Below are 26,016 nucleotides of genomic sequence, written 5' to 3'. Positions count from 1 at the left end.
AGCCCATTCTACTGTTCTGGTCAGATGAAAACCACAGCTGAATCCTATGCACGAGCCTCTGTTTTAACAGCCTCATCTGCTAAATGGAAGGAGATTGGAAAAGACTAGCAATATTGCAAAGGTACAGACCTCCCTTCTTCCTTCTTACATTCATCTGATTTTCTTTATGGGAGCACAAACTTATCTAGGGTAATCGTATTTACCATCTTCGTGGATAAGTTCATGCCTGCTGCCAGTACCCACTGACTGACTGTGCTTTAAGGCCAGGTAAATAGTTAATAGTATCAGAGTTGAATCAAAAACTTCCTGGTTTTTACAAAGCATCCAAACAGAAATGAAGGTTCATTGCCTGCTTACTAGTGTACCCTCTAAATCCCCTATTGCAAAAGCATTAATCTGTAATCACAGAATGTAAATCTTCAGATAATCCTAGCAACAGTCAGCATCAAAGCATGCTTTGGCTTTTTGGTGCCATGGCTCTTATACACAGGCCTTTGGAGCAGATACTTTTCTTTGTCCCTATTTCATTAGTTCACAGGGCCAGAAAGTCAGCAAAGAAGCCAATGTATAAATACCATATGAAGTTAGTAGTTCCTTTGGAAGGTACACTGGGGAATCACAGGTAAAAGAACTGTAGAAGGTCACAGCAGATGTGAATGCAGGTGATGAGGTTTTGTAAAATCCATAAGGCAGGAGGATGACATTCTGGGTGTAAATCTTTGGTCTCAGTTCTCTCTGAAATCTAATTCTGTAATATCAGTTCTAAAGAAATAAAATGGTGAGGAGGGGTGAGGGAAAATTTGCCTGCTTGTATAAAAACAGTCTCCATGCGGCCTTCTAAATGCTGTTTTTCTCTCCCAGGAAAACTTGCAGAAGCTAGTACACATTGAGCACAGTGTGAGAGGGCAGAGCGGCCTACTCCAGCCAGGAAGGGTGAGTGCTGCTGGCAGAACTATGCAATATCTCTGTGTCGATGGCCATGTTTCAGATGCCTACAGATGTTGTTCACTGAGCTATTGTGATACAAGCTGGAGCACTGGTTTGTGTAAAAAACATCACTCTGGCAGTGCACAAAGTGAAGGTCGTGCTGAGAAAGACATGCATTGTCTCTGCTTTTACACAGAGCAGCCTTTTGGCTTTTCACTTCAGCAGTTCTCAGACACGCCAAGTGTAGTGTATTTTGATGGAGGTACTGCTTTCCTCCTTATATACTCCTGTCAAAAGGCTGCAACTGTAGCAGGAATTGCTTTCAGCCTCTGTGCTTATACAGCTTATATATAAGCCTCTGTGCTTTATATAGCTGGCTAAGAACCTTAAATTAGGGCAATTAATTTTTTTCAATTTTATATTTTCACCATTCCCCTATGGTGCTTTTAATATAAGATGCTGTTTTTAAGCAACACATCAACAGAAACATGAGAGTGTACAGCTGTCTTGCTGTCCACATCAAATGCAAATTTCTTCTTCTGACTTTCAAATCTGTCCAGTTCCCTCAGCTCCAACCTGCTTCTGTGCTTCAAAAGATTTCTCTCCTGAATTCTGCAACTCTGAATTTTCCTTCAGTCCACCAATATCTTTAACAAAATTCATGAAGCAATTTCCAAAGCATGCATACTCATTGTATAAGAATACTCATCAGCCAAATATTGCAAATACTTTTTTTTCTCTCTAACATCAGTATTTTCACTTGTTCTTACTAGATAATGCTTTAACAAATTCTGCAAAGCCCAGCACACAGATTTTACAGGATTTGTCTCTTTGGTTATAAACTATTCTAGAGGGAAGAAGTACATCAGATTCTGTTCTCCATCTGAAAAGAGCTGGTGACTGTTCATCCACTGATGTAGTTCAGTTAGTTATGGCAGGCTTTTTCAAACATTATTGCAATGAAGTTCTAGTGTGCTGGTTTAGCTGGTTTTACATACACAGTCCTACCTACATACTTAGTAACATGATGGACTGAAAAATATTGTGCTTGCAAAATTAAGCAAATTATATATGGAGGCATAGTTAAGATGGTGTAGCATATTAAAACCCAAGGTTTCAGCTTTTCTCATTGGTCTGCCTATTTCAGAGGACTTTTAAAGACAAGAATTCTTTTCTAAAGCTCATTACATGTTAGCTTTCAATCTGTGACAATCACCTCTTAGCACAGTCCACAGTGCAGAAAGAGTGGGCTGAGGACAAGCGGGTTTCCTACCCATTTTGTACTGACACAAGTGCAAGCCATGAAGGGTAGCAGAGCTAACACAGGCAAAGACTAAGCCAGATCATAAAAGGAGTAAGGCTAGAAACAAGTGTTGAGGCTCTCTATGTCTTCTTGTACTGATGAATGGTGTTGGAGCAGCTCCTTCCCGAGGAGAAATGCTCTTCTTTCTCAGAAAGATTCAGAATGAAATCTCAGGATTACAATCTGCTGTTTTCTCCTTCAGATCTTTGTTAAAGAGGGAACGCTGATGAAAGTCTCTGGCAAAACCAGGCATCCTCGACATTTGTTCTTGGTAAGATTTTTTTATATTTTTACTGTTTCTCTCATATCTTTCCACGCATTTACACAACCCTGAAGCCTGGGAGATTTTAGGCTGCAAGTCATTTAACTATCAACAGTGATGTAGTGAGTTAGTTCCTGTTGCTAACAGGGCTGTAGTCCTTTCACATGTCCCATTGGCCCTGCAGACAGGAATACGTGCTGTGCAACCCTCCGGTTGTGCCACAGTTATACACAGCCTTCACCAGGACGTAATTCTGCAAGGAAGTGCAAGTTTTCAATGGGATAAGGAATATGAGAACTCCTAAAAACTTTCAGGAATTAAGCTACACACTTGAAAGTCCTAAGACTTTGAAGATTTAATCAGGAGCAAGAGAGAATACCCTACTGCTAAGGTAGCTGAAAACATCCTTTGGTCACACTTGGGAGGGATCTTTGAAGCTGAAGAACTTGCTTTTAGCTCCTGCGGTCCACATATATGTAAATTACCTAATAATTTTGCGCATTGCCTCAGCATTGTTCCTCTAAACATACACCTCCAGCTTAGTGTGGATTAGAACAACAGTTTTCAGTGACACTTTGCAACATTCTTCTAGGATAATTAGGAAAAATGGACCTTCCATCACTTGGCTGGAATACTCTTGACAAGGGTCCACAACCCTCCTACAAGTATTTGCAAATCAAAACAGATAAAACCCCATTGTTTTGGAGATCTGCTATGAACACTTATGCTTTCTACTTTGTATCACACATTCCACTGAGCAGTTAGGGAGTATCTGAGACTCCAGGCTCCTGAGCTCTGTTCTCAGTTTTTCAGGTAGCGTGTTTTGTAACCACACGTTTTTTTATGCACTTTTCAATATTAAGGGGTTTATGATACTTGCCTGTGTCTTAGGACTTTGTTACCTGCCTAGCTGTTAATATTTGAAAAATTCTTTAGAGCTCCCTCCCAGAAAAAAGCCATAAAGTACTGAGAATTACTGATGCTATTAAGGTTACAATACTGCTTGCGGAATTAATTTTAAAATAAATGAATTATATGCCTGGAATAAGTATTTGCTGTTGCCTTTAAGTGCTGACAGCTTTTCACCATAGGATCATTGTAAGGAGGAGAGATGGCTTATTACAGAAGCTATATATTTTGCATTAATCCTTTATATTTCTCCCTCTTAGCTGTAACTCCTATTTGGGCACGAGTGTATGCACAAGCTTTCTTCCCTCCTCAATCACATATTGCCCATCACAATCAAAGATCAGATGGAATGGGATGAAGTGCTGGTGCTGCACTTTTTTTGATGTTTTCAGTGGTTTCTGTAAAAATTCAGACTCTTACGAACTGAAAATGATGGATTTCACGCAAATCTTCGAATGTGAGATAGCTGCAGTTCTGTTTTACAGAGTCAGCATCAATGGACTGTAACAAGTGCAATAAATGTCAAAATCGTGACTCTGTTGCAGTCACAGGAAAAAGTCTAAGCCAGAAACTCCAGAAGCTGGCCTTAAGAAACAATGTTCTCAGCAGCAGTAACTCTGAAGTCTACTGATAACCACTTAATAACAGATGATAATTACATTCCTACTGATCTCTCTTCTGAAGCACTTGCCTCTGCTAGTCTTCAAAATTACTTTGGAATTGTGGCGAAAGCTGGGACAAAATTCTAAGACATCGCTACCCTTTAGTCTTCCAATGTGTTTGTTGCTGCCATCATAACCCACTACTAGAGCAAAAACTGAAGTGTTCTAGCTGACAAACTTAGCTGTTGTAACTGATACAGAGAATTTAAGGAAGATCAGAAATCAGGTTGATAATAAACACTGAGAGGAATGTAATTTAAACCTGGGATAAACTTATATAAATTTCAAGTCATCCAAAATGGTTGTATCAGCTTGAAGGTCATAAGTCACAAGAGGCCAAAATTACTGGAACAGAACAAGCATAGAAATTACTTTCTGGCACTCTCTAGTTTAGGAACTATTTCCTGGGGAAAGTTCAGATGTTAACTGCAGAGAGAAGTGTCTCTTGACAGCTGGAGACATTACAGTAGTCAATGTCTTATTAACAGAAGCTCTCACTATCCACAAACAGTGGGTTTTTTCTTCCTTTCAGTCAGCAAGGCAAATTGTGACCAAATGTGCTGTCATGCACAAGAATGGGGTGGAGCTAGTCATAATGGTTACTTTCAAGAACCAAGAGACACATAAACCTGGCTTCTTTCCTGATCTAACACACTGAAGATGCAATTACTTCAGGCTTTCTGTATTTTATCTCCAGTAGGGGCAAGGAGAGGGTGACTGGATCATTGAAACTACTTGAAACTTATTGGCAAATATCTACCTTCAGGTTCAGTGATTCCTGTGGAAGAAAATCCCATGACAAAACCCCAAGACTAGAATAATTTCCTAAACATTGTCTCTTAAAACTGACATTTATTTAAAGCCTTTGTCTTCTAAGGACCATATTGTAATCCTTTGAAGCCACTTGCAAAACTCAGGTTTGTGTATTAGCAAAAATACCTTTCAGAACTCCTTTTTAATGCTTCACATGTCAGCAGTGACTCAAAAAGATCAGATAACATGTAGAAGATGTAGCTTGGCTTTGATGGAATAAGTATATTTACCTTCACTATCCCAAGGAGATTTTTACAAGAATAGCATTTTCTGAAGTTCTTAGCAGCGAAGTTGCTCTGACTAAAGCTAAATCAAGACCAGGACCTGGAGAGAATTTCAGAACAAGAGTACACACTGAAGGATAACCCCGAGAACTTAATCCCTACTCATCCCAGGAGATGAGCCCATCAAACTGAAGTTGTAGCTAGAATAGGCTGTAAAACTTGGGTGTGTGCCAGACTTCTACTTGGCCTGTGCTTTCAAAGTGTGCTTTAGTGGTGTGCTCTGAATGTGTATCTGCCCCTAAGGAGCACTGTATGTCTGTGCACAGCACATATATGCATGACAGTGTAAAGACAAATTTCAAATGTTTCCGCAGGTGTATGTTGTGTGTATCAAAATGTTACTTGAGCTGGCAGTTTTTTGCAGGCTGATGGTATTGTTGAATCTGGTGTTTCCTGGCAGGATGTTTTGTGAGTTTTGCTGTGTGTCTGTTTCCTGAGTCCAGTCTCTGTTTACAAGGATGTTGTGGCCTCTGTGCAGCACAGTATGGGCTGCTGAAACTGGCAGGTCCCCTAACTGCCCCTCACCACAAGACTTTGCAACTCAGAGCCTGTCTCTTATCTCACCCTTCTAAGAATTTCTCTACAAAGACCACTTGTTTTGAAAATGGATTGCAGGAAGCTGCTATCAAATGGGAGACTGTTTAATGCTGTATCTGGCAGGGCTGGAGTATAGATTTTTGGAGTTGCAGCTTGAAAAACACAGCTCCAGCACACATTCAGACCAGTCCACTGACACTCAGGGCATGTTTAACTCAGACTTGAATAGAAGAAGGCAGGGTTCATAATTAGCTAGCCTTTAAAACATTCAGAAAAACCAAACAGGCAGTAGAAGCTTTTAGACAGAGTGTATATTACATATGGACGCCAGCAGTTTAGCAGGGCTTAAATTTGTTTGGATCAATCAACTTGAACACTGTAGTTAGAAAACTTGCATAGACTCTAATGTTACTGGGTACCTGTAACAACAGAGAGAATTCTAAAAAGAAGCGTGGGGAGGAAGGAAAGTAGTGACAGGAAAAAAGGGAATAAAGGATGAGACATATCCTTCTTTCTCTGTGCAGAAAAAGGGTATGTGCTCCAATATCAAACTCTGAGCAGTCTGGGAATCCCAATTATTAAAAGTATTCTGGCAAACAAGAATTGTGTCTGAAGCCCAAGGACTTGTGGGAGCTTCCCACAGGGTTCTAGCAGTCCATCTCCTCTACCACAGATTTCTGAGAGGCTGCAAGAGCAGCTTTTATCATCAGCCAGTCCTCACTGCTTGAGGGAACAGTGGACAGTCGAAGCAGGAGGAAATATGAAACCACTGGTACTAATACTAATTCTGTCCATACCATTCATATGGCCATCACTAAGATCTTTGCAAAGGAAACAGCAGTGAGTGCAAACCCTTTCTTTCTTCATGAATATGTGTGCCTTGCTTCACAAGCTTTGAAATATTTGTCATGATTTCACTGTGTCAAGTTGTAGCTAGTGAGACCTCCAAATCACAGCCTACTGCAAAATAGGGAAGAAAAAAAGGAGGGGAAAAAAAGGCAAATAAAAGAAAAGTAACATTTAGTAAAATCTTGGGATATTAATCAAGGTTGTCATGCTAATGGTATGCACCATAGTGTCATCCTTTATCAAGAGTAATAAAAAAAATAAGCAGGTTTTTAAAGAAATGTGTAACTTTTAAAATACATTTTAAAAAATGAGTTTGCTATTCAAGAAGACTCATAGCAGACTATGTCAGGATCCTGAAAATCTCTCTCAGGAGTTCACTTCCTTGGGTTTAGTGCCCAGGTGCTGCAGGGCCCATTTTAGAGCCAGAGCTCTTTAATATATTCATGAACAGGGATGCAAGACTCGAAGGGATAAGAAGTTTGCCGATCACGCTAAACTGGGAGGAGCTATCAGCTTCCTCAAGGGCAGAGAGGCCTTGCAGAGAAATCTTGATGAATTAGAAAGATAAGTAATCATCAACCATATGAAATTTAACAAGGACCAGTGCTGGGAAGGGGCCAACCTTTAGTGTAGACTAGGCAATGAGGTGCTAGAGAGCAGCACTGTGAAAAGGGACCTGTGGGTCCTGGTCAGCAAAAGCTGAATATGAGTCAGCTGTGCCCTGGCAGCCAAGAGGGCCAGCCATGTCCAGGGGCGCATCAGGGTCAGCATCGCCGGCTGGGTGAGGGAAGGGATTGTCCTGCTCTGCTCTGCACTGGGGCAGCCTCACCTGGAGTACTGTAAGCAGTTTTGAGCACCACAGCGAAAGGAGCTAAAACTGTTAGAGAGCATCCAAAGGAGGAACACAGATGGGTAAGAATCTGAAGGAGAAGCCATGCAAGGAATGGCTGAGGCCATTTGAATTGTTCAGCCTGGAGAAGAGGAGAACTGAAGTCAGACCTGATCATGGTCTGCAGCTCCCTCAGGAGGGGCAGCAGAGGACCAGCACCAGTCTCTGCTCTCTGTGACAGAATCCAAGGGAACAGCACGAAGCTGTCAGGAGAGGGTTAGGCTGGATATTAGGAAAGGGTTTGGGTTAGGTAACAGTCTCAGCAGTTCATCAAGTTACAGCTTGTTCCAGGTATACTCCCCAGGAGAATGGGCAAGCAGGCAAGCCTGAAAGCCATATTGCAAATTATTGATTTTGTTTCTTTTCATGTAGATGAATGATGTTCTGCTGTACACGTATCCCCAGAAGGATGGCAAATACCGACTGAAAAACACTTGGGCTGTGTCAGGCATGAAGGTAATGCTTCATCTCTGTTAAAAGCTTGAATTAAAGTTTTATAGGGAACTGCTGGTGCTTTGCTGGTTTATGTTTCATATCAAGCAAGGGGAAAGGGGGGATGGACCTGTTATCAGGGCATTCCCTTGTCTCTTACAGGAGACAGAAGGCAAAACGGTAGAAAAACATAAAAAGATTATCTCTAAGTCTGTGACTTAGTATGACAGCCTTATTTAGACTGCATAAATAATACAAGCCAAAATCAGTCACCCTCTAAACATGAAACAGGAAACAGAAAAGATTTATTATCTCCTTTTGTCTCCAGCCAATGCATTCTTATTCCCTTCAATATACTCACTAGAGCTCAGTCTGCCTGGTTTTAAACTCCTGCTACTCAAAATTTACACATGGCTGGTTTTCATGTGCCTTTTGTTTTCATCAAAAGCATTAGTGGTTCAAAAAGCAATTAGCCAACTTTGTTGCCAATACACCTTTTCCCCATAATTTCATGCAGTGATATGAAACCAACTTCTTCTTCAATAAATTTATAAATTGCAAACACAATTAAGGTGTCTTCACACTCTTTCCCTAAGTATTCATTGGCACCAGAATCTATGCAACAGGAAATATTGGACCAAAGTGGTCTATTGGACCTTCATAACTGTTCTATAACTAATATTCCAAGTTGTATTTATGTGAAAGAGGATTTGAAATGACAAGTCAAGAGTCTGATGATCTAGAAAACACACAAGATGAGAATTACTAATCATTAATTTCAGTGGAATGACATAGGAAGTTTAGGGTGTTGTGAAAATGTGGCAGGGATTGATCACGCCAGGGACCTGAGAGTTTAAAACTAACTTAGGGATCCCAGAAATTCCTAGGAATTGCCAAAATATCCTACTGTTTAGTGAAAAGGAGTTGTGGAGCAAGTTCTTACTGAAGTACATTTGAAACACTTTGTCACTAGCATAATGATGCTTGTTAATAAAAATGTATGAAACGATGAACATTTGTTTCTCCTCACTGGATGTTGCTATCAGCTGGCTATTAATATACTCCATGGTAGGGAAAAGATTGTAGCTGAGCTGTAGCTTTTAAGTTGGGCAGGCATTCACTGAACTGAAGTGCTTCACTGTATAATGCCCACATGTCAGAAAAAAAGTGTTTCTGTTCATTACAAGCATAGACCAAAATGCTCTGACACTTGGCAGACTAAACATCTAAGTTTGTCATATTAAAACTGAACCTTCACAGGTGCTTCATTCTTATAGGCTGGATTATGTTATTTTTTCCCTTCAGCACACCATCATATTGAAATAGAGATCATACCTCATTAAACAGCAATACAAAAAACCCTAATGCCCATCTTTTTGCACTGAAATATGAAACAGATGGTAGGCATATAAGAGGTCATATGCACTGAGACTTGTGTGGTGTACTGATTGTAGACAGTTTAACTCATGTCCACATTCATGTTCATGGCATTTGTTTCTAGGTCAGTCGCCCAGTGATAGAGAAAGCCCAAAACATCTTGAAGATTGAATATGATGAGCGTTGCCTGACCCTGTCAGCAAGGTACTGTTCCCAAATGTCCATGGCAGAGGGCATTATTTTCTAGAGCTGTATCTCTAGGTTAGTCCAACCAGTACCCAAGACTAAGATAGTGTCTCATTCTTTTTTAACCAGTGTTTTTCAGTCTCCTATTGGTGACAGACAATGTCTGAGTATCTGATTATGCAATAACAACATTCAACATTCATTATAAATGCAAGGCTCATAAACTGTAACTAATTCAATTAATGTGCTCCCTAAAGACTAGAAGTTGGGTCTGGATAAGATCTTAAAGAGAAAAGAAAGAAGAAGCCTGGGCACTTTCCATTATCTTTCGCATTATTTCCCTGCGACCCTAGGAGTCTGTTATATCTTCCTTTTATAAGTTCCCTTGTTACCTCATACCTCTAGGGTTGCAAAATTCCTGGAGAAAATAGTAATTAGGTAATACCATGCAACAGATATAAAAGTATTTAATAGTGCTTAAGTGTCAAAGTCAAAATCAAACCTTACTGGCAACCTCATGGGTTTTTCTAATAAAAGGAATTTCAGTAATGAGCTTGTGTACTGCTAGTATTGATTGCAACTGGGCGTCAAGATCTCTGTCCTAGGATCCCAAGCCAGTGCCAAAAAGAGATTGTAGATCAGTTTCTGGTCAGAAGATAGCAGTGTACTGTGTTTTTCATGGTTCTAGCCCAAAACTATCCCACTAATTTACATACAGCCATAGCAGAAAGGTAACTGGTTTGTTTTCTACATGCAGTTTATTACAAAAGATATAGCACACTACAGTGGTATTAAAATTAATTCTTCCAAATAACAAGGTCTTCAGTGCTTTTAAGTACTGACTTTCCCATCATCAGTCTGCAGTTACAGCGTGCAACAGAATACCTAGAAACACAGCCAACTTCCTAAATTAAACAGTCCCAGAGAAAGACAGGGATGGTACTTTCTTACTCAGAATCAGAATTCAGAGCTCTCATCCTTCCCAGAGCACTTACTATCTGTGGGGAGTGCTCAGCTACCAGTTAAAACCTTTTGGTCCATTTCCTTTTTATAACCATAACCATATCCTATATTTCCGTAGACCTCCACACTCTCTACAATCCTCAAAATATACTCACAATAATTATGAATTACCTGCCAATTATAAAAGCAAGATGTGTACCATCCTTCTGTATTGTAGAGGGGAAATTCTGTTGCAAGTCCTCTTTCCCCAGACCAACTGAAGTTGTCATACCTAGTGAGCAGTTTGGGAGGCACTGCTTGCATTATTAGGATGTTTCTTTGCCTTTTGTACTCATACCAAGTCCATGCTTAATTAGGATAAACAAAGTATGTGAGGCAACTGTGAGCTGTGTTTGTTTGTAGATAGAACCAGCAGCTGAGATTAAGGTTATCCTTCTGATAACAGACAGACAGAGGCTGGGATAGAGCCCCTTCCCTCTCCTTGTGCTGCTCCTTCTGTGACCAATCTGCTGTAAGTCACCCAAAACCAGTTATTCCTCCTCCTTTTTCTACTGGCTGGCAGAGGTAATGAGATATCAGTGAGCCAGTAGCCAGCACGCTCTCCTGACTCCATTGCACAACATCCTTGGCCTGTTACACCCACCAAAAGACGCACCGAAGACAGAAAAGTGCAGAAGGCTTGAAGTATCCCTAAAGACTGTATATTTTACTGTTCACACTGAGGGGCTGCAAGCTGTACTATAGGCCAGTGGTTGACAACCAAAGTGAAAACCCCAGAGCCTTTATATTTGTATGAGACAAGGTGAATGAACTGAGTAAATACAGCATGAATGCTAGGGACTAAAGGCAGTAGACCAAGGATGACCAAAGCTCAGAAGGCAGCATGGCTGTATGAGCAGATAGCACTGTAAAGTCTTTGCATTTCCTGCTGAAAATGGCTCATTCACCTGAAGAGCCATGTTATTGGTTTAGCAGGGAGCTGCTAACAGATTAAAGCACATCACCTTTATGGAGAAGGCTCATATGCTCTTATATCTTTATTTACATTTCAAAAATATTAATCTTGGACACAGGTCTAACTCTGTGGTGCTTATATAAAATACCAGCGAAAATATTAGGCGAACACAGTCAGTATAACCTCCTGAAAGGCTAATTTACAGTGATAGCGGTAGCGCTCTGACAAAATCCCATCCTGGTCCAATTTCTTTGTTCTGTGGATGTCCCCTGCTGTCTAGTGAAATGCAGTCACAACTTGACCCCCTCTTTCTGTTTGCTTAATGATGAATATATGAGCTGACATGGATAACTGATAGCTCACACAGAAGATGCATCCGAAAAATCCCACAAGGACCAAATGTGGCAATGGTGGATCACGGGCTGAGTTTCTCTGAGTGTCAGAGGTTCAGCAAAAACTCTGCTGAGCCTTCATGCAACCAGTCAAATATCTAATTAAGAACAAGCCTATGCAAATTGACATAATTGATCTTACTTATCAGCATATGGGTGTTATTTCCACATTTAGTCACTAAAAACCTGTAATTACTTCCTAGATATTTTTAGTTGAATGGAAAAGAGGCTTAAGGGGACAGTTAGATATCAGACTTTTGCTAGCATGTTGTCCTTCTTACCTGTCTTTCCTAAAGTGGCTTTAATTTCCACCACTATATGGGCCATGATTTCCTTTGTGTTTCTTTTGGGTTTTGTTAATCATATCTTAATTCTCAAGTGAAGAGAATTTCCGTTAAAGAATTAGCAAGACAAATGTTTAAATCAGGACTTTTTTAGTGTTTTCTAGGCAGCGGACATTATTTGTCTGGAAGATACAGACATCTTCAGATTTCTTAGAAGGTGTAATTTGACAGGTGGTAACTTTGGTAGTAATAAGGAGTGACTAGGCTAAATAGAGCTCTGAGCAACCTGGTCTAGGGAAAGGTGTCCCTGCCCATGGCATGAGATGATCTCTAAGGTCTCTTCCAACCCAAACCATTCTGGGATTCTAGGACTACTAGTGTGACTCTTGACAGAGGTGATCTCCTGTAACATAGCTCCTTGGCTTCCAGAGGAAGCTACCCAGTTTGTAGTACATACACTAGCTCAGAGTTCCTGCTCCAGGCTTGTTGAATTTTGCACAGGCTGATGTTTGTCAGACAAGGGCTTATGCTTATAGTGCAGACGGATGCCAAGTCAAAGATCATCAAGAAAATCTGGAAATCTGGCATTTCCTCTCTTTTTGTGCCTTTTTTTTTTTTAGACCTCAAAACACAAATTGTTCTCAGATGTCTTGTTTGGTGGTCTTCATGAGGACAGTGTGAGGAAATCACAGCTGAACAACAGCTGGCAATGACGCCACTGCTAGTTTTTACAACAAAGTCTAGTGGGTAGCTTTAATGTGAGTGGCTGGTATGATCTGGAAAGGGGAGACCACACTGAATTGCATTCTCTCTGGTGACTGAGGCTAGAAACCACTAGAGCTGTGCAGAGAGTTTTAAATGAACAGGAAGTGCACAGTTTGAAGTCACAGCAGAAAAAACAGCTAAAACAGGCAGGATACCTCACAGCTGTAACAGAGCAAATGCATCTGTAAAATAACAGGAACCCACCCTGCTGGTTTTTGGGGATAGCTGGACTAGCAGGCAAATGCGAAGTGCTCGCTGGTTTGCCTTGTCCACAGGGGGCATCTAGGGGCCAGTCTGGAGAATTACTGGCCTCCACGGGTAACTGCAACTCCAGGGAACACCCAGCTTCCTTCACTAATTGCTATCCTAGCTTCTTCTGTTCCAGGAGACTGGAGGCTGTCTGTGAAGAAGCTAAAGGAAAATTGAATCAAACACACCTCTACCGTGGGCGATACACTTCTGCATTTCCCAATATGCAATTCAGCTAAGCAGCCCACTGTAGAGATGAGCATAAACATGCTTGCTTTGAGCAACCCATATATGCCAACACTCTATACACTAGAGCGCCTAAAAGATAGGGCAGACAAGGACAAAAAGACAGGACAAAAAGAGACACTTCATATTGTCCTGTGTGATCTAGGATTGAGCAGCTTATAGCAAAACCAGAGACTACTTCGAAAAATTTTCTGGGCATTTGGTTCCTTCTCAGTCACAGTCCTAAGCATGGAGCTACACTAATCATCACTCTGAGTATGTCCAACAGTCAATTTTGTTCCTAGTCAGAAAATTATAAGTTCAGTGCAGGAGTGGGGAAAAGCAAGCGCTCATGAAGTGAAACTTGTCTCCTCTGATCAGTTTGTTTAAGTCCCTGCTGTACATGGCATTGACTGCTCTGCTGTATTTCATTCCCCAGCTCTTGCTCAGAAAGGGATGACTGGTACAGCTGCATCACCAAACACATCCCAGACGACTGCCAAGCTCACAAGACTTCAACTTTCCACAGTAGCGTGGAGGTAAAAGGAGGCCAAACCTTTTAATGCTTGAAAAGGGAAGGGAGAGAAAGACAGAGACACAAAAGAAGGAGGGTTGTACAATATGGAGTTCCTAGTAGCCATACATTCTATTTTTATTTAAATAAGCATGCCAAGCTTGAACAATGAAACTCATCACAGCTCATGGGCCACCTCTGAAATATTAATCACACTCCATACTCTGTGGCCTTTGCTTAATTCTTCTGGAAGAAGACTGTTTTGTCCTAAACAACAAACAAGTACTTATTTTGGATTTATTAAAAATAGCTACAAACTTCATAGATTAAAAAAAAAACCACTACCCATTAATTACACTAATATCACGTACACAAAGTCACTATCAGTGCAATTATGCATATTATCTCATTATTTTCAGTTATTCTACTCCCAGTTAAGGAGGCAAAACCTGCATCTGATAAAAAGTAAAAAAGCTATTTTAGATTACATAGAGCCCCAGTTTTACTAAATACAAAAGAGTGCTGGTGAGGCCACATCTGGAGTGCTGTGTCCAATGCTGGGCTCCTCAGTATGACACATGGAAACCTTGGGAAGAGTCAAGAAAGGGCAGCAAAGCTGATAATGGACTGGAGCATCTCAGATAGGAGAAAAGGCTGAGAAAGCTGGGACTGTTCAGCCAGGAGAAGAGAAGGCTCAGGGAGCATCTACTGTATAAATACCTGGAGGGCACAAAGAATAAGAAGCCAGGCTCTTCTCAGTGGTGTCCAGTGACAGGACTAGAGGCAGTGGCCACAAACTGAAACAGGAAATTTTTTCAAACAACAGCAACCACTTTTTCACCCTGAGGGCGACTGAGCACTGGCACCCAGGGTTGCCTGAAGAGGTTGTGGAGTCTCCATCCTTGGAGATGTTCAGAAGACACCCACACACAGTTCTTGCCAACTGCCCCTATGTGGCTTTGCCTGAGCAGAGTGGTTGAACCAGGTGACCTTCAGAGTTCCTTTCCAAATTCAACCATTCTATAAATTAATTTTTTAAGACCTCAGAAAGTAAACAATTAATTCAAAACCAAATTGGGCTTTTTTTTTCCCTGAGCTGTATCGAATCTACTTTTAAATATTTAACAGAAAAAAAAAATCTGAAATTAGTCGGTTTAGTAATATAAACCAAATCCTTTTTCAACAAATGAAACAATAATTTATTTTGCATTTTTGCCTCTGGTATAAGCTCAAATGTGTGCATGGAGAAACTTGATTTAAAACTTGGAGGAATTTGATTTGTCTGTGTTTAGATCCTGTTGTTGGCAGAAGTTTTCTTTATCCTCCCTTCCCTTATCACATAGCTGTCCCAAGGTGTAATGGCAAAGAGCTCAGGTGCTTTTTCAATTGAAGGTTGTAGAGCTTTTTTTGATATTATTTCAAAAGCTGCTAACAAAAAAGATGCTTTTAAGTCATCTTCCTACCTGCAATTTTCTTATGCAATTAGTCAGATATTTTTCTGATGTGGAAGAGTGTCAGGGCCTTACCAAAAATAGATTTATGTGGATTGTTACTTTTTGTGACTGACTTTAACAGCAGTGTGTGCTAATCTTTCAATGCTGAAGCAGCTGTATATCACTTATAGAAGTGTATTAAGAATGGGAAAATTTGGGAATCTTAGCAGGTGAAGGTAGACTGAAATGAGATGCAACAGGGCTGACTAAGTGGACTTAAGAAATGTGGATGCTTCCTCATTTATTCTTCTTTGATTTTAAGCTAAGGGAAAGGCTTGGAATACCCTTGGGTGAGAGGCCTCCTACACTGGTGCCCGTGTCCCATGTCATGATGTGCATGAACTGTGGCTGTGACTTTACCCTCACTTTGAGGCGACATCATTGCCATGCCTGCGGGAAGGTAAGAGCTGTACAAGCTTCTCACGCGGGTTTTATTCACACCTCTAGGACACGGGCAGCTGTAACCTGAAAATTTGTATCAACATTGGATTTCTCACAGAACCAGTGAGGGCTTTGCTAAATTAGGTTTCTAAAGTTACTAGAAGGAATAACTGCCTTAAGGTCAAATTACCTCCTAAAGGCTAGTTGTTAAAGGCTGACAGGATAATTGTTGTTGAGTACAGCCCTTTTATCTAATACACAGCTAGTTCTAGAGACAATGAAGAAATAGACTGATAAAACAGGCTCTGTTATGGACCAGAGCAGTAGCACAACTACTCCATGTCCTGTCCCTGATAACAGCTGGCAAAATGATCTTCCAAGGAAAGCGAAGAAAGTCAGCAGCAGAGCATGGTTTGATCAATGACTAAAGGGAAGGTTTCCTCTGTGCTCCAAAGAGCTGTTGCCTTTTGCCCTAAAGCTCAGGGGAATCTATAAAGCTTTCTTGGTTTTATCTCTTGACCTCTGACTAAAGAGATTTGCCTGTATACATAAACCTGCAGTCCTGTTTTAAACCACTGCTGTCTTTTAACCTGTTTTTAAAATTTATTTTAATTAAACCACCAGCAATTTTTTGATAGGATAAAAAAGCATTTAACTTAATATTTTTTTCCTAATTCCACTGAGAAAATCAATCTGTACATACACAGGGTTTAGAGGAGCACACAAGCTTGTTTACGAAAACAATGTTACTAACAAAGCTACAAAAACAGAAGTCGCATTAAAGTGGTCTTTCTGTGATTCAGTGGCAGGAAGGTGTAAATTCCTGGAGAGAAGGATACAGCTATGGCGTGCAACCAAATACAGTGACCAGTTCTGCTTGGCTTGCCACAGTGTAAAGCTACAGCAATCACATTTAAATCAGCAGGCATTTCCTGACTGCCCCAGATTCAGGAGAGAGTCATGTTTAGTCCACTATCCAACTTCCTCTCCCAGCCAGCTCAGGGGATTTGTTTTGTATGTGCATATCTATAAACTTATATTGTATTTATGTGCCTCTCCTCTTGCTGAAACAGATTGTATGTCGAAATTGTTCAAGAAACAAGTACCCTATGAAGTACCTCAAAGATCAAGCCGCCAAAGTCTGTGATAGCTGCTATGTGGAACTTAAGAAAAGAGGTAAGATTCCTTCATTCTTGACAAAACTGACAAATCTGTTTCTTGCCTGTGTTATGGGGATGATTTAGGACCTGCCTTCCATATTGTGTTTTGTTAAATAGTACTCCTCATTTCAAGTTTGAGGCATGTGTACTGAGGTTCTGGGAGAGCCAGGCTCTATAGCAGCTAAAACTGTTTAGTAAGCCACAAAATCAAGTTTAGCAAACTGTTTTTTCAGACTGGAGCAGCAGAAACTTAGGTTAGCGCGACAGAAGAAATTCTTTGCTCATAGGGTGATGAGGCATTGGCACATGTTTCCTGGAGAAGCTGCAGCTGCCCTGTCCCTTGCAAGTGTTCCAGGCCAGATTGGATGGACCTTGGAGCCACCTAGTCTAGTGAAAGGCATCCCTGCCCATGGCAGGGATAGAATGAGATGAAGTTTAAGAACTCAAACCATTCTGGGATTCTATGATTATAAGCCAGTTCTCTGAGACCTGCCCTGGCCTTTGGATAAACCAGAATAATTATAAAAATAATGTCCTACAATGAGCAGCTGAGGACTGAGTTTGCCTCCTTAGAAGAGGCAAACTCAGAGGAGTCTGAAGGTGACCTCATTGCTCCCTGCAGCTTCCTGAGGAGGGGATATGGAAACAGTGGTGCTGATCTCTTCTCCCTCTGCTCAAGTAACAAGACACATGAGAAAGGCTCAGCACTTCAGTAGGGAAGGTTCTGACTTGACATGAGGAAACCTTTATTTTACCAGAGGGTGGCCAAACATTGGAACAGGCTTTCTAGAGAGGTGGTCTATACCCCCTGCCTCTCAGTGTTTAAGAGACATTTAAACAATGCCCTAAATAACATGTTTTAATGTTTGGGCAACCCTTAATTGGTCAAGCAATTGGATTAGATTGTTGTAGGTTCTTCCTAACTGAACTATTTTATTCATTATAGGTAATAACTATTACTTGTCATTTCTAATTAATTATCCATTAAAATAAAACATGTCTTTGTGGTTCTTCACTGTCCTCATCCATGCTGCAGCTTTTACAAAAAGAAATACTAAGGCTAAGTACAAAGTCACTAAGAGCTGTTCTACAAGGCGAGTTTATCTAGTTACAGATGAAAGTGTGAATTCAAAGCAGAAGAGCTACTGTCTATCTAGAAGTTTGTTTTATTATCCTACTATCTAAGTCTCTTCTGATTTAAGTACACATCCAAATAAAAGACAAAAGGGGGACAGGGGTTACTGATATACGAACAGAGAGTGAACAGGAAATAATTTTCTTGCACAACTACTCATGTAGACAGTCTCTAAAAGCTTACTACATTGCCAGGAAAAAAAAGGCATGGACAGATGAAGTTTCATTTTCCCCTTCTGATTAAAGAAATTCACACTAGCCAAGAAAACACAAACAGATGCTTTCACAACAGCCAAAAAAGCATCCCCGAGCCATTGTGTGTCCAGAAACAGTTACTCAGATTTGTGCTAAACTAATGCTGTGCTTTACTAAGAACTTTCAAATAATGCGTTGCCAGAAGTGAAATCATGAAGATATGAACTCAGACACGTGGGCCTAATGGAAATTTTCAGATACAGAATACCTGTCTCCCATGTACAATTCAAAGAGAATGAATGGTTCATAAAGAAAGAATATTGCATTAGTGAATCTATCCTGGAAAGGTGTTACAGAACATAAATGAGAAAGATGTCAAAGCCATTTGCTTAATGCTCATTTTAAATAAGAAGAAAACAAGCTGTGTTTTGTGCTTTGTCAGCTTTCTTGCAGGCTTTTTCAAGAAACTTTAGGTTAGTACCATTAACTGAGGGTGCCATGGAACCCACTCATCAGACTTAAAAAGGTGATTTGAAAGAAAGACTAAAATAAAAACTGTGTATAGAGGAGGCATTGCATGTTCCTTAGTTATTTATATTAGTGTATCATGTCTCTACCCTAGCCTGATAAATACCAACTTATCCATTTCCCCCTTCCCTTTCTGAATTTTCTTAATCTTGCAGAGCGGCCACTAAGTGTGAGCTTCCCTCCAGCTTCATCCAGGTGTTCAAGCAGTGCCTTCTCCTCTGTTTTCCACAATATTCATTATTCATCCTTCAAGAAACAGAAGAAAATCCCTTCAGCTCTCATGGAGGTAGGAACCAAGCTACCTGAGAAAGGCAAGGAACTATAGGAAACTGTGTGCTCATATTTCAGCAGCTATGATTTTAAATTATACTGTGTGCAGTGGGCTCAGCACATGCCTTGGTTTACTTTCATCATGCAATTTCTTTTTTTTTGCTTTTCACAGTAGTGTTCACAAAAATACTCTGAGCTCTAAAGATACCACAGAAGTGTCTTGAGCCCACTGAGAGAGTGGGACAGTATGGTAGTTTAACTTGCTCATCAGCCTATGAAGCCTAAAACGCTTTCAAGGTACTAGACAGAACAAGAGGGCAGATCAACAAAGCACGATATACTGTTCATCAGTTACCTTCTTTCTTAAGAAGACCCTTACTTCTGAAATCTTACTTTGATTTCAAGAGAAATAAAATAACACTTCCTTAGGAAATAGACTTAGTGAGTAGTCCTTGGCAGTCAATTCAAGAGCATACATGTTTTACCAGGCACTTTCCCTCCAGCTCAAACAAAACCATTTCAAATCAAATGGGTAAAATCTTGACCTCACCAATGTCAACAAAATTCCCACCAATTTCAATGGGGACATGATTTCTCCAATTGTGTTAGCTTTCTTTCCAGGAACAAGGTGCCAATCATGTTGATGATCGATTCTAGGCAGATAAACTGCGCACTGAACTTGAGTACAGTAAGGTACTCCCATTTCTGCGGGAATTTATCATTGTATTAAAGAGACTAGGGTGCAAACATCTTGCTGAACTCATTGTGCAGTCGAGACACTGGAATTTCTTGAGGTTTGTTCATGAAACTATGCCAAAGATACAAGCATGTAATCCAAACACACAAATTGAGTATTAAAAGAACTAGCAGGCAGAATTTCAACCCCATGAGGAAAAAAGCATCACCTTTCTATCCACAGGGAAGCAGCACATCTTTATTAACATGAACTATCTCACAATAGCATTACTCCATGTCCTGGAACACTTCTGTTCCCCTGCAAAACACTACTATATTAATTCTCAGTCATCTCTTGTATCAGTGTTACCAAAGCTGCTTTTGAATCTCTGCCCTTTGTTTCCAAATCCAATACTACAACAGTTTACTGCTGTAACTAATGATGTACACTGCATTCTATGTGAGCATATGTATAGTTCCATCTACTCAAAACCTGGATTTTTAAGAACATTAAGCCCTTAGAGCTCAAAATATTTCTATAAGAGAAGCAAGTCTTCTTAGAAATATTATTTCAAAAATGAAACCAAGTCATTACCAAAGTGATTAACATAAATTATTTATTAACTATAAAAACACAGTAAGGCCCTATATACACACCTATGTCTTAAAAGTGTTCAGCAACAAGACTGTAATTCACTTCTGGAAGCATGTACTTTTAAAATATGAAAAGCACCCAAAACCCACCAGATGCGGGAAAAAGGACAAGTTTGGCTTTTCAGAACACAACTGTAATCTTACTGACCTCAATAATAACTCAACCGCATATTTTCCATTAGAGTAACTGAGAATTAAGTTTAACTATAAATATTCAAACAGTTAAAAAAGAACCATAATACCATGCTTATAATTTTTTCTGTATCAATACTTTTAAGGTTTCACTTAGTGGTTTGGATTATGCAAACATGCATAATCAAGAGGGGAAAAGACTTAACTGTTACAAATCCTGATTTCTCCTACCATGCTCCAGGTGGCAGCCTCAGGAGAGGGAGCTACCATCAGTGGTTACCTCAGCAGATGTAAGGGAGGCAAAAGACATTGGAAGAAACGCTGGTTTGTTATCAAAGGCAAAGTCCTCTACACCTACATAGCAAACGAGGTACTGTGCAATCTGTCTTGAAATAGTTTTCTATCTGAGACTCCTTCTTTATTTCCTACAGGCAGCAGACCAGTAAATGGGAAAGGTACAAATGGTAGTTCTTCCAACTAGCTGCTTCTGAGACCTGGTCCTAACAGACTGACTTGGCCACAGTCCTAGCTGGACCTGTCACATGCTGCCCTTCATTATAATAGTATGAATAATAAGAAATCAAATAAATTGTCAACCACTGGAAATCTTAACATACATAATTATACCTAAAGACTTCAAGATCCTTCGGTATTCTCTGGTGCACTTAGTAACCGTCACATATTTTTGTAGAGAGAGAGTACTATGATCCATTTGGGGTGGGGAGGAAAATCTTGTTGTTTGGCAAATATAAATAAGACATGCTTCTCCAACTAGCACTAACAGGGAAAGACAGGAGGCAGAAGTGAGAACAATGCCTTCTGTGTTGGCCTGCAAGCTTTTCCTTACAGTCAAGGAAGCTGGGTATCAGCTAGATAATTTTTATGTATTTTATCCCTTATCTTATTATATATTAGCTGCAATACTGATGAAGTGTGATATAAAGTTTGGTTATGATTGATAGATTTCATAAGCAGAACCATAAAAATTCATTTTGCTCAAATAAAGGATATAGAATGCAAAAACCTGTCAAAGCAATGTTTGGTACTTTAAGCCTTTAGAATACTTTGCAAACATCAGATGTTTAAACTTGCATCACCATCACCCCTGTGATGGTTACATGAAGCAATGTTATCCCCTTTAAACAGATGAGGAGATTGAGTCACAAAACGATTCATGGCCAAAGCCAGCAGTTCAGATCATTAGCATCAAATTCTGTATCCAACACAATTGCCTTTTCTCTTTTAACCTTAAAAGCGATTATTTCTGGTACAGCAATAGGAAAAAAGCAACAATTGGTTACTTTACATACCTAGGCTGCAATTTACCTTCTAAAAGCAGAGGCAAAGGCAATATACGCATATAATCTACCTAAATATAGTGACCAAAACTGCAGCTATCAGTAACAGCTAAACTGCAATTTCATTAAGGCTTATAGTTTTTTTTAACTCATACAAAGCTCTATCTGCCAAGCAAAATTCATGGAAGTGTCTTTGGAGTAAATTAACGATTAATTGCATTACCAACTAGGAAATTTCCAAGCAGCCTCTTGGAAAGCATGTGCGCAGCTTGAGAAAGAACAGATTTCTAAATGACAAGGTACCAAAAGAACCACTACTTGCAGCCAGCAAATAAAAATGATTGAAAGAAACATAACTGGAAATGAGTCTCAGGCTTTCAGAACTGCTGCTGTACTCTTAGTAATCTCAATTTTGCCTCCTGGACCATAATGTCAAAGGCAGCCATCAAAGGAATGGCTAATTTGACCTTCACGGCCATGTGGATGATCATGAAGAACTGGACTTTGAGAGCTGGTGTTCAAGACACAGACTAGATAAAACATGTGCAGTATAGAGGCACTGCTCCTGTTTGGGTTAAAAGCCATGCCTCCAGCAGAACATCCACACTACTGCTTTTGCAGAACTGTCACAGAGGGGTTGTAGCATTTGCTTTTCAGAAAGAGCCCTCAAACTGTTACAAGCCTTCTCTCTACATTTCGGTTCTCTTCACTTCCAGGACAAAGTTGCTACAGAAAGTTTGCCTTTGTTGGGTTTCACCATTGCCACAGAAAAAGAGGAAGGAATCATGGATACAGTTTTTCATCTCTACCACAAGCAGACGCTCTTTTATAGCTTCCGAGCAGAGGATAACAATTCAGCACACAGGTATGGGGATAGACTTCCACATTAGCCAGTGAGCTTATGTGGGGATTTCCCCCTCCTTCACTTCAGAATGCCTTTGTAACAGATGAAACAAACAGCTTTCAGAATTTTGATTAAGCCAGATTGCATGTGACTGGCTTGATTGACATTAAAAATCTACCTGGTGCTTTTCAGTTCCTTCAGGAAGGAGAATTTGCTCCCTTCTGTAGGTAAAGAAAGGACTGAGCCTCAAGAGTCATAGCTAGAAGTCTGTCAAAAGTGATTACTGTAGAAAAACTTCCAGTTTATATGTTAAATTTACCTATTTCTTAGTTTTGAGATTTTACAATAAATGACTGGTCAAGACTGTACTAGAAAGCAAGAGTCCCAGTACTCAGCTCCATGCTTTAATCACAGAACTATTGTTCCTCATTAGAGCTGGGATGGAAAATACAGTCTCTTCTTCATGCTTTGTGTTCTTAAAATGCAAACAAAAATTTTATATGTACCATTTTTCTTTCCTCTACTTTTTAGGTGGATTGAAGCCATGGAAGAAGCATCCATATTATAGCAGCTTTCACTCAATGAACTTGGAATAAATTCTCAGATTTCTATACATCTCCAGCAACCCTCTTCTGACTTACAAAACTGAACAGTGTATTTCAGGCCCACTGGCCACCCACACTGGATCTGAACTGTTTCCAGCTTGCTCTTTTTCTTCCTCCTTCTTACATACACATTGTTGCAAATGAAAACATCAAGATAAGAGATTATTTATGGTGATCTTAATGTCTGTGCAAGTTCAGCCTGTACTATAAGCTTCTCTTCTGATCCCACAGTAAACTAAGTCTAACATCAAGACCAGAAAATACATGGAAATATTGACTACAGTAAGTAACAGACTCAGTTTTACTTATTCCAGAGCACTATTGTATTTCATTGGGTTGGTTTTGATGTCTACTGTGACATGAGAAACAATGCAGTAAACAACAAATGATCATTTAAAGCACTTTATCATTTTCTATTGAACTACAGCTTCATTTTCTTAATGTTTCTAAGGAGTTCTGTACCTGACTTATTACTTGTCCATTAACAGGCACCAGCATGAAAATATGCCCTGCATATGCTCAATTGCTTCCACATAAAATGAAGGAAAAACACAATTTACCTGGTCTACGAACATTTCACTGACTATGATCCAACATAGCTACTATCAATTTATAATAATTTCACACAAATCACCATATAATTTATGTTAAAGGTTTAGTTTCATATCACTGCAGTACTTTGAAATGCACTCCAGTAACTGCGGAGCCAGATGCTGAATTATAGCTCTCCAAGTACTTCAGACTCAAACCCAAAGGTTCTTTTTAATTTATTATTGAACTATGGACAGTTTTTATTTAACACATCTACCTAGTAGTGTTAAGATTTTTATCATCTATTTAAATACTGTATCTTTATTTTCAAAATTTCTGTTGTTTCTGCTGTTCTTGTTATGAAAAACGTCAAAAGTTGATCCACATAACCAGCACAGTATTTGACATATACTGGGTGGACTGAAATGCTCTTGTCTGAACTTGCTCTGCTGGAGTAATTTGGAACTCCTGGGGCCACACCTGTCCTATGTCAGAGTGCTGAGGTGTTTTACACCAGCTGAGGATATATATCTCTGGAGTTTGGGGGGTGGGGCTCTTTGTTTGGTTTGGTTTTTTTTGTTGTGTGGGTTTTTTTTTTTTGTTGCTTTGGTTTGGTGTAGGGGTTTTTTTTGTTTTGTTGTTTTGGTTATTGTTTTTGCAGTGGGGTTTTTTAGTGTTTTGGGTGGGAGTTTTTATAAAGAAGATTGAGAAGTGATGTTCTAATCATTGCAATACAGTGGTTTTGTCCTCAGTCATAATATTTAACTGAGGAACAGAATGACATCTATGATTAAAATATATCTTTGTATAAAAATAACATGCTCAAGAATTTACTTACATTAAATTATATTGGTGGGAATTTTTATTACTTTTATTTTTCCCTTTCTTCAAGGAACTTAATGGACATTTGAATTTTTAACCCTAACAAATTTTTTTAGAATTTTCCATATTTTTAAGAGTCTATCATATATATCCAAATGGTAAGGTAGATCAGTTTTTCACCAGGATAAACAAGCTTTAAGAAACAAATACACATCTACCACTAAATAAAAAGGTCATTTTGGTTTGGTTTTTTTTTTGATACATCTGACTCTGACCATTCCATTAAGCATATATTATTATCATGTGCAAACAGAAACCAAGAATGAGAAAAATAAAACTTTTGTACTCTTTAGTTAATGGATGAACAGCAAGGTTAACTTTGTTTCATGTAAGAGCCATGGCTTTGCTACCAATACCCTGTAAATATTTATCCCCCCCCTTGAAAACATTTTGCACTTACAAGAAAAATATGACAACATTGAATACAGAGCAAGATCTCTAGCCATTGTCTGAAACAAAACAAAACTCCCTACAGAATGACAATATTGTGAAGATTTAGGTGCTGATGTGTAGCGACTGTTGTATGAAGCTTTCAGTTAGAAGCAGGAAACGAACATGAAAATATTTTGTTGTAAAAAATAAGATACAGTGCTATTATACATTGGTTTAAGTAATGTAGAGAAATAAAAGAGCATAACATAACTGCAGTTCTACAGGCTTTTCCTTTACACCATTATTACCTTCTTTAATTCCAGCTTTGCAGTTCCAGTTACTGTTAACAGTTAACTTGCCTATTAAACAGTTCTCTGACAAATAAGAAAAAGCATCAAACCAGAAGATGGTACTGGAGGCCTTCTGGTAGAAACAGGATTTAGACATAATTGGTATGATGACATGTTTCAATCACACTGATTTACCTTCTGTAAAGCCCACCTACTTTACTTCATCTTGACTTCAGTTACAGATACAAATGGTCTCAATGCAGCATAAAGAGGGGAAAAAAAAAAAAAAAAGAAAATGTCCTCACAATTTCAGTCCTACGTTAACTGAATTTGAGCAAAGCTAAGCACCAGAGACAGAAATTTTAATTTCAGAGCTAACCCAGTAATCGTCTTTTAGAAAATGCTAACATACTAAAATAAGGGTGTATTCTCAGTTTACTACCTGACATTTACTTACACAGCTTTCTCTTACTAATTTATAGCTAGTATTACTCCTTCAAAACAAAAATTTTGTTCCATGTCTTCACAAATACAATAAAAAATTTAGTACTAAGTCACAATGTACAAGCTGCTCAGCCAACACCTGGGATCAAGTTTCTCCCATTTGTTGTTTGAGTTCTTCTGTTTATTAGATTTATTAAAAACCATTAAGGTTATTAGTTATTATCTGCAAATAATATTTATACCTATTTTATGGTAAATGCCTAGTTAAAAATCTGGTTTTTTAAACAGTTATTCCATTTTTCTTCAAATCAAAGTACAAGTCATTTGGAGATGGAGAATACCAACATAGCA

The 26,016-nt window shown here is 39.3% G+C and overlaps 1 protein-coding gene across 1 annotated transcript in view; it reads left to right on the top strand.

Annotated features, from left to right (window-relative positions):
• Positions 1 to 25,201, top strand: part of FGD5 (FYVE, RhoGEF and PH domain containing 5) — a 75,815-nt gene extending 50,614 nt beyond the window's left edge. Inside the window, exons 11-21 of the mRNA XM_059856921.1 lie at positions 862 to 933; positions 2,433 to 2,501; positions 7,808 to 7,891; positions 9,369 to 9,448; positions 13,703 to 13,802; positions 15,533 to 15,670; positions 16,725 to 16,827; positions 18,824 to 18,954; positions 20,641 to 20,769; positions 22,414 to 22,562; positions 23,073 to 25,201. Of these exons, the coding sequence (XP_059712904.1) occupies positions 862 to 933; positions 2,433 to 2,501; positions 7,808 to 7,891; positions 9,369 to 9,448; positions 13,703 to 13,802; positions 15,533 to 15,670; positions 16,725 to 16,827; positions 18,824 to 18,954; positions 20,641 to 20,769; positions 22,414 to 22,562; positions 23,073 to 23,109 (1,092 nt within the window). The 3' untranslated portion in view covers positions 23,110 to 25,201. The remainder of the gene's footprint in view (positions 1 to 861; positions 934 to 2,432; positions 2,502 to 7,807; positions 7,892 to 9,368; positions 9,449 to 13,702; positions 13,803 to 15,532; positions 15,671 to 16,724; positions 16,828 to 18,823; positions 18,955 to 20,640; positions 20,770 to 22,413; positions 22,563 to 23,072) is intronic.
• Positions 25,202 to 26,016: the final 815 nt, after the last annotated feature.

Source organism: Haemorhous mexicanus, chromosome 11 (assembly GCF_027477595.1).
Source record: "Haemorhous mexicanus isolate bHaeMex1 chromosome 11, bHaeMex1.pri, whole genome shotgun sequence".
Lineage (NCBI taxonomy): Eukaryota > Metazoa > Chordata > Aves > Passeriformes > Fringillidae > Haemorhous > Haemorhous mexicanus.
This window is presented reverse-complemented; position numbering and strand designations above follow the sequence as displayed.